General features: G+C 40.7%; 1 protein-coding gene across 1 annotated transcript in view; it reads left to right on the top strand.

Annotated features, from left to right (window-relative positions):
* The window catches only part of Cpb2 (carboxypeptidase B2), a 52,811-nt gene that overhangs the window by 18,762 nt on the left and 21,626 nt on the right, over nucleotides 1–12,423 (top strand). Inside the window, exons 2-4 of the mRNA XM_028754270.1 lie at nucleotides 5,001–5,076; nucleotides 6,584–6,708; nucleotides 9,615–9,723. Of these exons, the coding sequence (XP_028610103.1) occupies nucleotides 5,001–5,076; nucleotides 6,584–6,708; nucleotides 9,615–9,723 (310 nt within the window). The remainder of the gene's footprint in view (nucleotides 1–5,000; nucleotides 5,077–6,583; nucleotides 6,709–9,614; nucleotides 9,724–12,423) is intronic.

The raw sequence follows: 12,423 nt of genomic DNA, 5'->3' as shown, positions 1-12,423 counted from the left end.
ATCAGATGTAGGATTGGTAAAGATCTTTTCCCAATCTGTTGGTTGCCGCTTTGTCCTATTGACGGTGTCCTTTGCTTTACAGAAGCTTTGCAGTTTTATGAGGTTCCATTTGTCAATTTTTTATCTTAGAGCATAAGCCATTGGTGTTCTGTTCAGGAACTTTCCCCCTGTGCCCATGTGTTTGAGGCTTTTCCCCATTTTCTCTTCTATTAGTTTCAGTGTATCTGGTTTTATGTGAAGGTCTTTGATCCACTTGGACTTGAGCTTTGTACAAGGAGATAAGAATGGATTGATTTGCATTCTTCTACATGCTGACCTCCAGTTGAATCAGTACCATTTGTTGAAAATGCTATCTTTTTTCCACTGGATGGTTTTAGTTCCTTTGTCAAAGGAATCATAGGTATGGGGGTTCACTTGTGGGTCTTCTATTCTATTCCATTGACCTTCCTGCCTGTCTCTGTACCAATACCATGCAGTTTTTATCACTATTGCTCTGTAGTACAACTTGAAGTCAGGGATGGTGATTCCCCCAGAAGTTCTTTTATTGTTGAGAATAGTTTTCGCTATCCTGAGTTTTTTGTTATTCCAAATGAATTTGAGAATTTCTCTTTCTATCTCTGTGAAGAATTGAGTAGGAATTTTGATGGGGATTGTATTAAATCCGTAGATTGCTCTCAGCAAGATAGCCAATTTTACTATATTAATCCTTCCAACCCATGAACATGGGAGATTTTTCCATCTTCTGAGATCTGCTTCAGTTTCTTTCTTCAGGGACGTGAAGTTCTTGTCATACAGATTTGCTTGGTTAGATTCACACCAAGGTATTTTATATTATTTGTGACTATTGTGAAGGGTGTCATTTCCCTAATTTCTTTCTCAGCCTGTTTATCTTTTGAGTAGAGGAAGGCTACTGATTTGTTTGAGTTAATTTTATATCCAGCCACTTTGCTAAAGTTGTTTATCAGATTTAGGAGTTCTTTGGTGGAAGTTTTGGGATCACTTAAGAATACTATCATATCATCCGCAAATACTGAAATTTTGACTTCTTCCTTTCCTATTTGTATCTCTTTGACCTCCTTTTGTTGCCTAACTACTCTGGCTAGGACTTCTAGTACTATATTGAATAGGTAGGGAGAGAGTGGGCAGCCTTGTCAAGTCCCTGATTTTAGTGGGATTGCATTAAGTTTCTCTCCATTTAGTTTGATGTTGGCTACTGGTTTGCTGTATATTGCTTTTACTATGTTTAGGTATGGTTGTTGAATTCCTGATCTTTCCAAGGCTTTTTATCATGAAAGGGTGTTGGATTTTGTCAAATGCTTTCTCAACATCTAGTGAAATGATCATGTGTTTTTTTTTCCTTTGAGTTTGTTTATATAGTGGATTACATTGATGGATTTCCATATATTGAACCATCTCTGCATTCCTGGGATAAAGCCTACTTGATCATGATGGATAATTGGTTTGATGTGTTCTTGGATTCGGTTTGTGAGAATTTTATTGAGTGTTTTTGCATCGATACTCATAAGGGATATTGGTCTGAAGTTCTCTTTCTTTGTTGAGTCTTTGTGTGGTTTAGGTATGAGCATAATTGTGGCTTCATAGAATGAATTGGGTAGTGTTCCTTCTGTTTCTATTTTGTGGAACAGTTTATAGAGAATTGGTATTAGGTTTTCTTTGAAAGTCTGATAGAACTCTGCACTAAAACTGTCTGGTCCTGGACATTTTTTGGTTGGGAAACTTTTAATGACTGCTCCTATTTCTTTCAGAGTTATGGGACTGTTTAGATGGTTTATCTGAGCCTCATTTAACTTTGGTAACTGGTATTTGTCTAGAAAATTGTCCATTTCATCCAGATTTTCCAGTTTTGTTGAATATAGGCTTTTGTAGTAGGATCTGATAATTTTTTTTAATTTCCTCTCTTTCCGTTGTTATGTCACCCTTTTCAGTTCTGATTCTATTAATTTGGATAATGTCTCTCTGCACTCTGATTAGTCTAGCTGAGGGTTTATCTATTTTGTTGATTTTCTCAAAGAACCAGCTCCTGGTTTTATTGATTTTTTTTTGTATAGTTCTTTTTGTTTCTACTTGGTTGATTTCAGCCCTGAGATTGATTATTTCCTGCCATTTACTTCTCTTGGGTGTATTAGCTTCTTTTTATTCTAGAGCTTTCAGGTGTGTTGTCAAGCTGCTAGCATATGCTCTCTCCAGTTTCTTTCTGTAAGCACTTAGAGCTATGAGTTTTCCTCTTAGCACTGCTTTCATTGTGTTCCATAAGTTTTGGTATGATGTGTCCTCATTTTCATGAAATTCTAAAAAGTCTTTAATTTCTTTCTTTATTTCTTCCCTGACCACATTGTCATTGAGTAGAGCGTTATTCAAGTTCTAAGTGAATGTGGGCTTTCCATTGTTTTTGTCATTATTGAAGAGCAGCCTTAGTCCATGGTGATCTGATAGGATGCATGGGATTATTTCGATCTTCTTGTATCTGTTGAGGCCTGTCTTGTGCCCAATTATATGGTCTATTTTGGAGAAGGTACCATGAGGTGCTGAGAAAAAGGTATATTATTTTGTTTTAGGATGAAATGTTCTACAGATATCTGTTAAATCCATTTGGTTCATAGCTTCTGTCAGTTTCACTGTATCTCTGTTTAGTTTGTTTCCATGATCTGTCCATTGCTGATAGTGGGGTGTTGAAGTCTCCCGCTATTACTATGTGAGGTATAATGTGTGCTTTGAGCTTTAGTAAGGTTTCTTTTATGAAAGTGGGTGCATTTGGCACATAGATGTTCAGAATTGAGAGTTCATGATGGTTGACTTTTCCTTTGATGAATATGAAATGTCTTTCCTTATCTTTTTTGATAGCTTTAAGTTGAAAGTCAATTTTATTCTACATTAGAATGGTTACTCCAGCTTGTTTCTTAGGACCATTTGCTTGAAAAATTGTTTTCCAGCCTTTTACCCTAAGGTAGTGTCTGTCTTTGTCACTGAGGTGGGTTTCCTGTAAGCAGCAAAATGCTTGGTCCTGTTTGTGTATCCTGTCCGTTAGTCTAAGTCTTTTTATTGGAGAATTGAGTTCATTGATGTTAAGAGATATTTAAAAGGAGATTGTTGCTTCCTGTTATTTTTGTTATTAGAGGTGGCATTGTTTGTGTGGCTATCTTCTTTTGGGTTTGTTGGACGATTACTTTCTTGCTCTTTCTAGGGTATAATTTCCCTCCTTGTATTGGAGTTTACCTTCTATGATCCTTTGTAGTGCTGGGTTTGTGGAAAGATATTGTGTAAATTTGGTTTTGTCATGGAATATCTTGGTTTCTCCATCTATGGCAATTGAGAGTTTTGTTGGGTATAGTAGCCTGGGCTGGCATTTGTGTTCTCTTAGGGTCTGTATGACATCAGTCCAGGATCTTCTCTCTTTTATAGTATCTGGTGAGAAGTCTGGTGTAATTCTGATAGGTCTGCATTTATATGTTACTTGACCTTTTTCCTTTACTGCTTTTAATATTCTTTCTTTGTTTATTGCATTTAGTGTTTTGATTATGTGACAGGAGGAATTTCTTTTCTGGTCTAGTCTATTTGGCATTCTATAGGCTTCTTGTTTGTTTATGGGCATCTCATTCTTTAGGTTAGGGAAGTTTTCTTCTATAATTTTGTTGAAGATATTTATTGGCCCTTTAAGTTGGGAATCTTCACTCTCTTCTATACCTATTATCCATAGGTTTGGTCTTCTCATTGTCCTGGATTTCCTGGATGTTTTCGGTTAGGAACTTTTTGCACTTTGCACTTTCTTTGACAGTTGTGTTTTCTATGGTGTCTTCTGCACCTGAGATTCTCTCTTCTATCTCTTGTATTCTGTTGTCGATGCTTGTGTCTATAACTCCTGATTTCTTTCCTAGGTTTTCTATCTCCAGGGTAGTCTCCCTTTGTGATTTCTTTATTGTTTCTACTTCCACTTTTATGTCCTGGATGGGTTTGTTTAATTCCTTCACCTGTTTGGTTGTGTTTTCTTGTAATTCTTTAAGGGATTTTTGTGTTTCCTCTTTAAGGGCTTCTTCCTGTTTACCTATGTTCTCCTCAATTTCTTTGAGAGTGTTATTTATGTTCTTCTTAAAGTCCTCTATCATCATCATTAGAAGTGATTTTAAATCTGAATCTTGCTTTTCTGGTGAGATGGGGAATTCAGGACTGTCTATTGTGGGAGAACTAGGTTCTGATGATGCCAAGCACCCTGGGTTGCTGATGCTTATGTTCTTTTGCTTGCCTTTCACCATCTGGATCTCCTCAGTGCTACCTATGCTGTCTCTGACTGGAGCCCATCTTTTCTATTATCTTGGTTGTGTCAGGACAGTTTGGGGTGGGTGTTTCTGCTGGGGTTATTGCTGAAGCCCAAGATCTGCTCAGTACTCTGGTACAGACCTGAAGGAACCAGTGCCCCTGGCCAGGAGTGAATTCCTGAGTCCCTGTTACTCCCTGTTTGGGGCGGGTGTTGCTGTCTCCTTATCTAAGATACTGCTGGGGTTAGAGCTCTTGGGAGTCCTGCTTCCTCTGGGTTTTGTGGGATTGGGTGCAGAGCTGAAGCCCAAGTTCTGCTCAGTGCTAGGGTGCAGACCGGAAGGAAGGCTATCTTTAATTCTTTGAGCAAACTCTGCACTGCTTTCCACAAAGATTCTATTAATTCACGTTCCCAGTAACAGCAAACTAGAGTTCTGCATTCTCCATGTGATTAAAATAAAAAGCAAAATAAAAGCAAACTTGTTGTTTGTTGTCTTTTTGTTGGATCCAAGTCTTTGTACACTTACATGCACAGAAGGGAGAAGAAAGAGATCAGTGCTCTGCACCCAAGGACTCTGGTTCTGTGATTGGTTAGGAGAATGACTATGAGAAAGAAAGAGGCTGTTAACCCTTTACACTGAGTCTGCCTGTGCCCTAACACACTTTAAGATTTGTTTCTTCCAATTAGTGTGCTCCATTGTTATTTAACCAAACCCTGTTTCTCTCCCCAGTGGCCAGGTTTTATCTGCCCTTCCGAGGACCGCCAGGCAAGTTCAACTTCTTCAGAATCTTACTACAACTTATGAGGTAATTCTCCTAATTTACATTTACATTAGCGTTTTTTCCCCTGTGAGCATTGTGAACTGTGTTCCTGTCCAGTCTGTCTATAGGTATCTGGCTATAAGCACATGGCCTTTGGTTTCCAGAATCAAACCTTTGCCTTTATTTGAGGTATCACGGTATTACCATGAAGCTGTAAGCATGTCAGCACAAAGCTGTTACAGTAGGAGAAAGTTGAAGGTTGACAATATTTTGCTTGAAGAATGGTGGTTCTTAGCCAAGGAGTAGGCAGAGAAGCTATAGGGAAACTTTTATTAAAATGTCTGTGCCTGGGTCCCACCTCCCCAGAAGTCCGAGATGTGGAAGACGGGCAGGCAGCAGAGAGTGAATGAGACTGTGTTTGTTAGTGTTCTTTGGGAACTAGAGATCCAATACAGGTGCAAGCAGTAAGTGGTGCTTGCTAATGATAAAGAGGAGGGAGAGAGCTGGAGGAGGTGGAGGTGCCTTCATTGCATGGGGCAGGAGGAGATGACCCGGCAGGACGATGGCCATTCTCAGACTGCAGAGCTTTTGCCAGGTCAGGCAGTGGAATCTTGCTTTAGCAAAACTGTTGGTAGCCAGAATCCCACCTCTGGGAGGAATGACCTTACAGCAACACACTGTGAGGTGGCACAAGCAGCAGCCCTGGGCAGGACGGCCTCAGCCCCAGGTGTATATCACATGGGTGGCCACTAGGGGTCACCTGCGCCTCTGACAGGCACAGAGCTGAGTGGAACATGTTTGTGGCCCTCTCATAAGATAAAAATGAAATATCTCTAGAGAAAGGATCAGAAATCTCAATTTTAACCACTTTATTCTGTTCCTTGTCTATCTTTTATTTTCATTGTTTAATTAGCTTACAAAACAAAACAAACCTGAGTTCATGTATTGTCATTGTCATGTATTTGTCACACGCTGCATTCTCGTTTACCTCAGAATCTCATTGATATGTGCTTTTAGACAAATTAGATATGATCCGTAAGTGGCTAATCTTTACATTTGCCCAGCTGGTATTCTAATAAGAAAAAAAAAAAGGCCTGAAAGCACTTGGAGAAGTACAGCAGAATGAGAAAAATGTAAATATTTAGAGGCGTTAGATGAAAGAACAGGACACTAATGTGATAATAATATCAAACGCATTGAATCTTAACTAAGCAAAATCAATGTGCAATCAAACTTCCTTCCTAGAGAGAATTTCTTTTTTTCTTTTGAGCACCTGAAATACACATAAATACACATAAATGTATTCATCTTCTCATCAAATATGAAGCATCTGGAGTATTCCAGGGCCTGTTTGGCAGCTAGAATGGCAGTGGATAAAACGAGGTCCCTGCAGAATGAGTGTTTATATTAGTATGTGCTGGGCGGGGACTGGCTGAGAGGTGTCTTTGTCACAACCCCTTTAGAGACAAGTAATTAGATGGGCCTAGCTACATATGCAAATGATGTAAATGGTTCAGTTTTCAATTTACCAATCTCCCCCTGGAAACTGTAGGTCGTTCTCTGGCAGCCAGTGACAGCTGAATTCATCGAGAAGAAAAAAGAAGTCCACTTTTTTGTGAATGCGTCTGACGTAAACAGTGTCAAAGCCCATTTAAATGTGAGCCGAATTCCATTTAAGTAGGTATCCTTTGCTACGTATATTCAAAACCTATGATAAACACCTTCCGTGTCTGTGACTGAGAAACAGTATAATTGGTTTGTGGGAAAACGTCGTACATTTAAAATGGTGGCGTGGCAGCCTCTGTGACAGGCTGGTGATGAGACCTAAGACCCAGTTCAGTGACAAGTGGTTTGACCTCTTACCACTTCCAGTCTTTCATCGGAATTCCAAACTTCTCATTCATCCTCTTTCTGTGACTAATCTCTTCCTAGACCTAGTAGACAAAACTGTCATCATTGTGGCGTTAGTTCTTTGTCTCCTTGTTACAATAAAAAAAAAAAATCTGACAAAAGAAACATGAGAAGGAAGATGTATTAGGCAGGGCGCTCTAGAGGAACAGAGCTAATACTGTGTGTATATATAATTACATACACATATAATTACATATAAATACATATATACTTAATAATGGGCATACTTGCAAAAAAATATATTTACTTTCATGTGCATGGATGTTTCCTGCACACACCATGCATGTGCCTATTGCCCACAGAACTGGAAGAGGCTATCAGAGCCCCTAGAACTAATATGTCTCAGCTGGTCTTCAGGGTCCTTTGGAATCCTGAAAAGTAGGCTCTAATACCAGTGAAGGAATATCTCAGCATTTCTATGTCCTTTATATAGGCTGGCACGAGAAGGTGGAGCCCAGACCAGGGTGGATCTTCTGACCTCAAATGATTCAAACTTAAGATGAGTCTTCATACCATCCAATAAGCTAAATAGTCCTCACAAATGTGCCCATCTGCTTAGAGTTTTAGTTAACCCCACATGCAGTCAAGTTGACAGTAGAAGGGGTTGTTGTTGTACACAGTCCACCATGGCAGCAAAGCATGCTGGTAGGAGCCAGCCACACTGCGTTCATAGTCAGGAAGCAGAGAACAACGAACGCTGCTGCTGGCTCCCTCTCTCCTTCATATTCAGCCCTGAACCGTAGCCCATGGAATACTGCCATCTATATTTAAGATGGGTCTTCCTATCTGAGGTAACCTAATCTAGAAAATCCTCCTCTTGAAACCTGTCTCTTCAGTGATTCTAGAGGCTGTCAAGTTGACATTGACCATCACACTCTGGAAGGCTTTGGGATGTCTCTTGGAAAAGCAGACGAATCTGTCACAGATTCTTTCTTCTACAAATTAGTGAATATTTCTGAAGAGCCTGCCCTCAACTAGAAAGAGGGTCTGACACTGGAGCCCGGCACTGCCACTTAGTCACCTGTATGATCTTGTAAGAATTATAAACGTGCACTGGAGGGAAATAACACTGACTGTGCATCTTAAGTGATTCAAAGGCTTTTAAAAAACAAACAAGCAAACCCAGTGTATTGGGAGTTTCTGTGCAGAGGCCATCCCCTCCTCTGGTTTCTCTGGATCACTTTCTCCTCTCCTGAACCACTGTCCACAAGCCAGGGTCCCGCTGCCATCCTTTTGTACTTCTTGAGACTACGGTCTAGTATGTGCCAGTGGACACCCTCTGTAAAATATGCTGGGATAATTATTGATGATTTATTAGATGATTATTACTGTACCTTCCAGGAACTACACTAAGCCAACCCACACATTGTTTCACTCGTCCTTATAGAACTGTGCAAGGTAGATGCTGTTCCCAGAGACAGATGAAAAAAGTTTAGAGATTCATTTGTTTTTATTTTATGTGCATATATTTTGCTGGCATGTATATCTATGCACCACCTGTGGGCATTGTCCGCTGAGGCCAGAAGAGGGCACTGAATCCCACAGACTAGAGGTAGAGATGGTTGGAAGCCACTGCATGGGTGCTAGGAACTTAGACTCTGTCCTCTGCTGCTCAGTCACTGTTCTCCACTGTCTCTCCAGCCCTAGATTTTTTTTTTTTAACTTACAAGGAAACTTCCCAAAGTCAGCCAGCTGAAATACAGTACAGGCAGAAGTCAATTCACTGACCTAAACAAAGAAATTGTCATCAGTCTGAGAGCTAATTCCAAATTGTTCATCCTTATAGCTGATGGATAATTCTGGTAAAGTACTTACCTAGTAGGTAAGCAAGCTGATAGTCTCAATTTTATCTTTCCCTGCATTTTGATTTGCAAAAGGTCTGCTCATGTTTCATCCTGAAGAACACATCAGTGAAACACACGAGAGAAGGGCTGTTTGTTGTGCTTCTCCAGTGTCTTTCACTGAAAACAGATATTGCTCGGAATTGAAGTAGATGTCCACTAGTTTCTATATTCTAGCCAGATTACTGTTGCTGTGATAAACACTAAGACTAAAAACAGTTTAGGAAGGAAAGAGTTTATTTAATCTTGCATATTATAGTCCGTCGCTGAGGGATGTAAGGCAGTAGCTTGAAGCAGAAGCCACGGAAGAGGGTTCCTTACTGGCTTACTCTCAGGCTCATACTCAGCAAACTTGGTAAATATAGCTCGTCTGCCTATTACTGTGGATGGTACCACCCACAGTGGGCGGAGCCTTCTTTCATCCGCTAGCAATCTAGAACTGCCTCGCAGACCACTCACCAATTTGGTAGAGACAGTTGAGGTTCCTTCCTCCCGGATGCGTCAAGTTGACAACCAAGATTAGCCATCACAATTTTCATAGAAAACACACTGAAGAATCAGTCCAGAAATAGAGACATTGGTGGAGAAGGATGAGATTTAGGCAGTCCTGAAACCATACCCTCATACCCTCTCACCAGTGTCCATGGGGCACTGCTAATAGGGTTTGCGGATTCATCTTGTCTCCACACACTGCTGTGTTGTTTTACTTATGGAGCTGCTTGTTAGACCTGCTGTCAATTTTCCCAGAAGCTCACATACGGTGCCTGCAATGGGCCATGTGGGAAGGGCAGCACTGTGCTTGGAAATCGCTCATTTTCTGCTTCCTTGTAGTGTCCTGATGAACGATGTGGAGGATCTAATCCAACAGCAGACTTCCAATGACACGGTCAGCCCCCGCGCCTCCTCGTCGTACTATGAACAGTATCACTCGCTAAATGAAGTAAGTCACCTTGCTGTTCCTTAAAGGTACTGTGTTCTCTTGACCAGCACCAGCATGGCCACTTCAACCATGAGGAATTACTGAAAAAGCATAACCAAAGGAGGAGTTTTGTTTTGAATTTTAATCACACTTAGGTTGATTACATCCTTTCACTGATGTCTCCCCTGGGAAGGTTGCCCCTGTGTTTGATAAACTGGCTCTACATTAGCATGTGAGTCTAAGGCTAAGAGTATCTGTCATTTCTAGGAATAATGCTGAAGAAAATATTAAATGCTAATAACAACAGAAAATAAAGAATAGGACTGCTACATTGAAACTGTCCAACACATTGCCACTGTTCATGTTTCTTTGGACCATTATCTGAGTTTTAGTCCTTTTTTAAAGGTTTATTTTTTTTATTTTTTATGTATATGAATGTGAGTGGTTTATTTGCACATATGGCTGCATGACAGAATTGGGCATCAGGCAGGAGAGGACATCAGATCCTGTTATAGATGGTTATAAGCCATCATGTGGGTGCTGAGAATTGAACTCAGGACCTATGTAAGAGCGGTCAGTGTTCTTAACCACTGAGCCTTCTCCAGCCTTCTAAATTTTATTCTTAATGATCACCAGATTACCTCATAGAATTAAAGTGATTTATCACCTTATATTTAAATGTTATAAATGAATGCATTTTATCCTTCTGGGTAGGAGCCTTTAAATCAGGATGTCTTCGACTGGGTGCCTAAAAATTGGCAGGAACCACAACTGAGACTTGGGTAATAAAAATCAGTTTTATCTTTTATCTTCCTCTTTGAAATCATCCATTTCTTTACAGTTGGTTAATCTGGAACTCAGTCTGCTTCCAGAACCTACGTGCCCGGCTGATTGATGAGGCTGTTACATTTCATACCCCACATTTCTCCTCTTCAGCATCCTACATCTCTCTATTCTACGTAGGGCACTTCCCACTAGCATCTATCACCAGCATTGTGAGACCAACTTGATGCGGAGAGGCTGGGCAGGAGTGGCTTGAAAAGCAGAAGATGCCTGGGATGCACTGTGTTGAGTTTGGTAGCAGAGGGAAATGCTTAAACAGGAGGATTACCAAATACATTATTAAATTATTTTTTCCCAAACAGTATGCTGTCTTACTGTATTCCCATGAAAGACCTAGTAAACACACACCATGGCTGTGCTCATGGGCTAAGGAGGTCAGCACATGACACAAACTGTCTAGACATTAACTTGTTCATAGTTCTGGAGGCAAGAAATCCAAGATCAAAGTGTTGGAGACAGTTGTTCCCTTTCTTCTAATGCTGTTCTAGTTTGCTTTCTTCTGCAGTGATAAACACCATGACCAAAAGGAACCTGGGTAGAAAAGGGATTTTCCTCATGCCACACAGAACCACCTGCTCAGGGATAGCAAACACACACACACACACACACACACTTCAATGGGCTGGGTCCTTCATTCTAAGTTCATAATGAAGAAAATGCCCACATGTACTTAGTCTACAGTCAATTTGATTGAGCCATTTTCTACATTGGGTTTCTTCTTCCCAGATAACTCTAGCATATGTCAGGTTGACGGACAACCAACCTGGACAAATGGCTCTCTTCTGTACTTCCCACATGCCTCCTTCTGTCTGAGTCTCCCCTTCTTGTAAGGACAGTAGTCAGACTAGATCAGTGCCTCCCTTGAACTTCATCATAGACACAGGCTATGTGACTGAGCATCAGGACCTCAACAAACCAGCTGGGGAAATCCACTATATCATCACCACGGTATTTCAAAAACTATTTTAAACTTCCCCTCCCCCTACTCCAAATCCTTTCTAAAAGACTCATGGGAAATATGATACATTTACTCTAAGGAAATTCTTTTATCCTTGGCCTACTTATGACTACCCACCATGACCACCCAAGATGATCTAGTAAGTTCATCAATGAAGCTGGTTCTGAAGCCGTTGGAAGAAAAGATGCTGAATCACCAGTATTACAGCATTGATTAGCCCAGGTAGCAGTTTCCTCAGATGCATTCACCCCAATATAACTAATGAAGGAAAGAGAACTCTAGTGAATAACCCTTTGGTGGTTAAACATCTTAGAAACCAAGTTGGAACTTGGTGACAGGCCTTTCAGGAGCATCTTTTCCCCAACATTCATACAAGAGCTCACAATGTTCTTGCTGATTGTGCCACCAGAAGAAGATCTAGGGTAAATGATGGTCTGCTTACCATGAGCCAGGATTTCTGTGGGAAACCATCACTAGGAAAGCTCTTAGAGATAAAACCAGAGAACTGACCATCATGAGTTCACCGGGTCCAAGACTACCAAGGAAGATGGTCTGTAATAAGATATGACCAAGTTTGGTCCCAGCTATCGTGTATCAGATGATAATTCAATGCTAGAAAGGAGATGCTAAAGTCAGCCCCAGAAATTATTTTCCTCTCATTGTAGTTTTGACAGACCCTCAGATTCCTTCGGACCCCTGTGCTGAAGGGAGTGAGGTCACGATTTGAGGTGGAGTTTCTTTTTTCAACTTACCCATATTTACTTTTTGTGGTCACCACAGCTTCACTAGGTTTATGGTGGGAAGCAATCATGTTGACTTCTTTCCTGTGTAAACAAGAGTGCACAGGTTGCCTTGGTCCTAAAAAGTGGATTTGTGTGTGTGTGTGTGTGTGTGTGTGTGTGTGTGTGTGTGTGTGTGTG

This window comes from Grammomys surdaster, unplaced genomic scaffold, assembly GCF_004785775.1.
Source record: "Grammomys surdaster isolate TR1022 unplaced genomic scaffold, NIH_TR_1.0 125985, whole genome shotgun sequence".
NCBI lineage: Eukaryota > Metazoa > Chordata > Mammalia > Rodentia > Muridae > Grammomys > Grammomys surdaster.
This window is presented reverse-complemented; position numbering and strand designations above follow the sequence as displayed.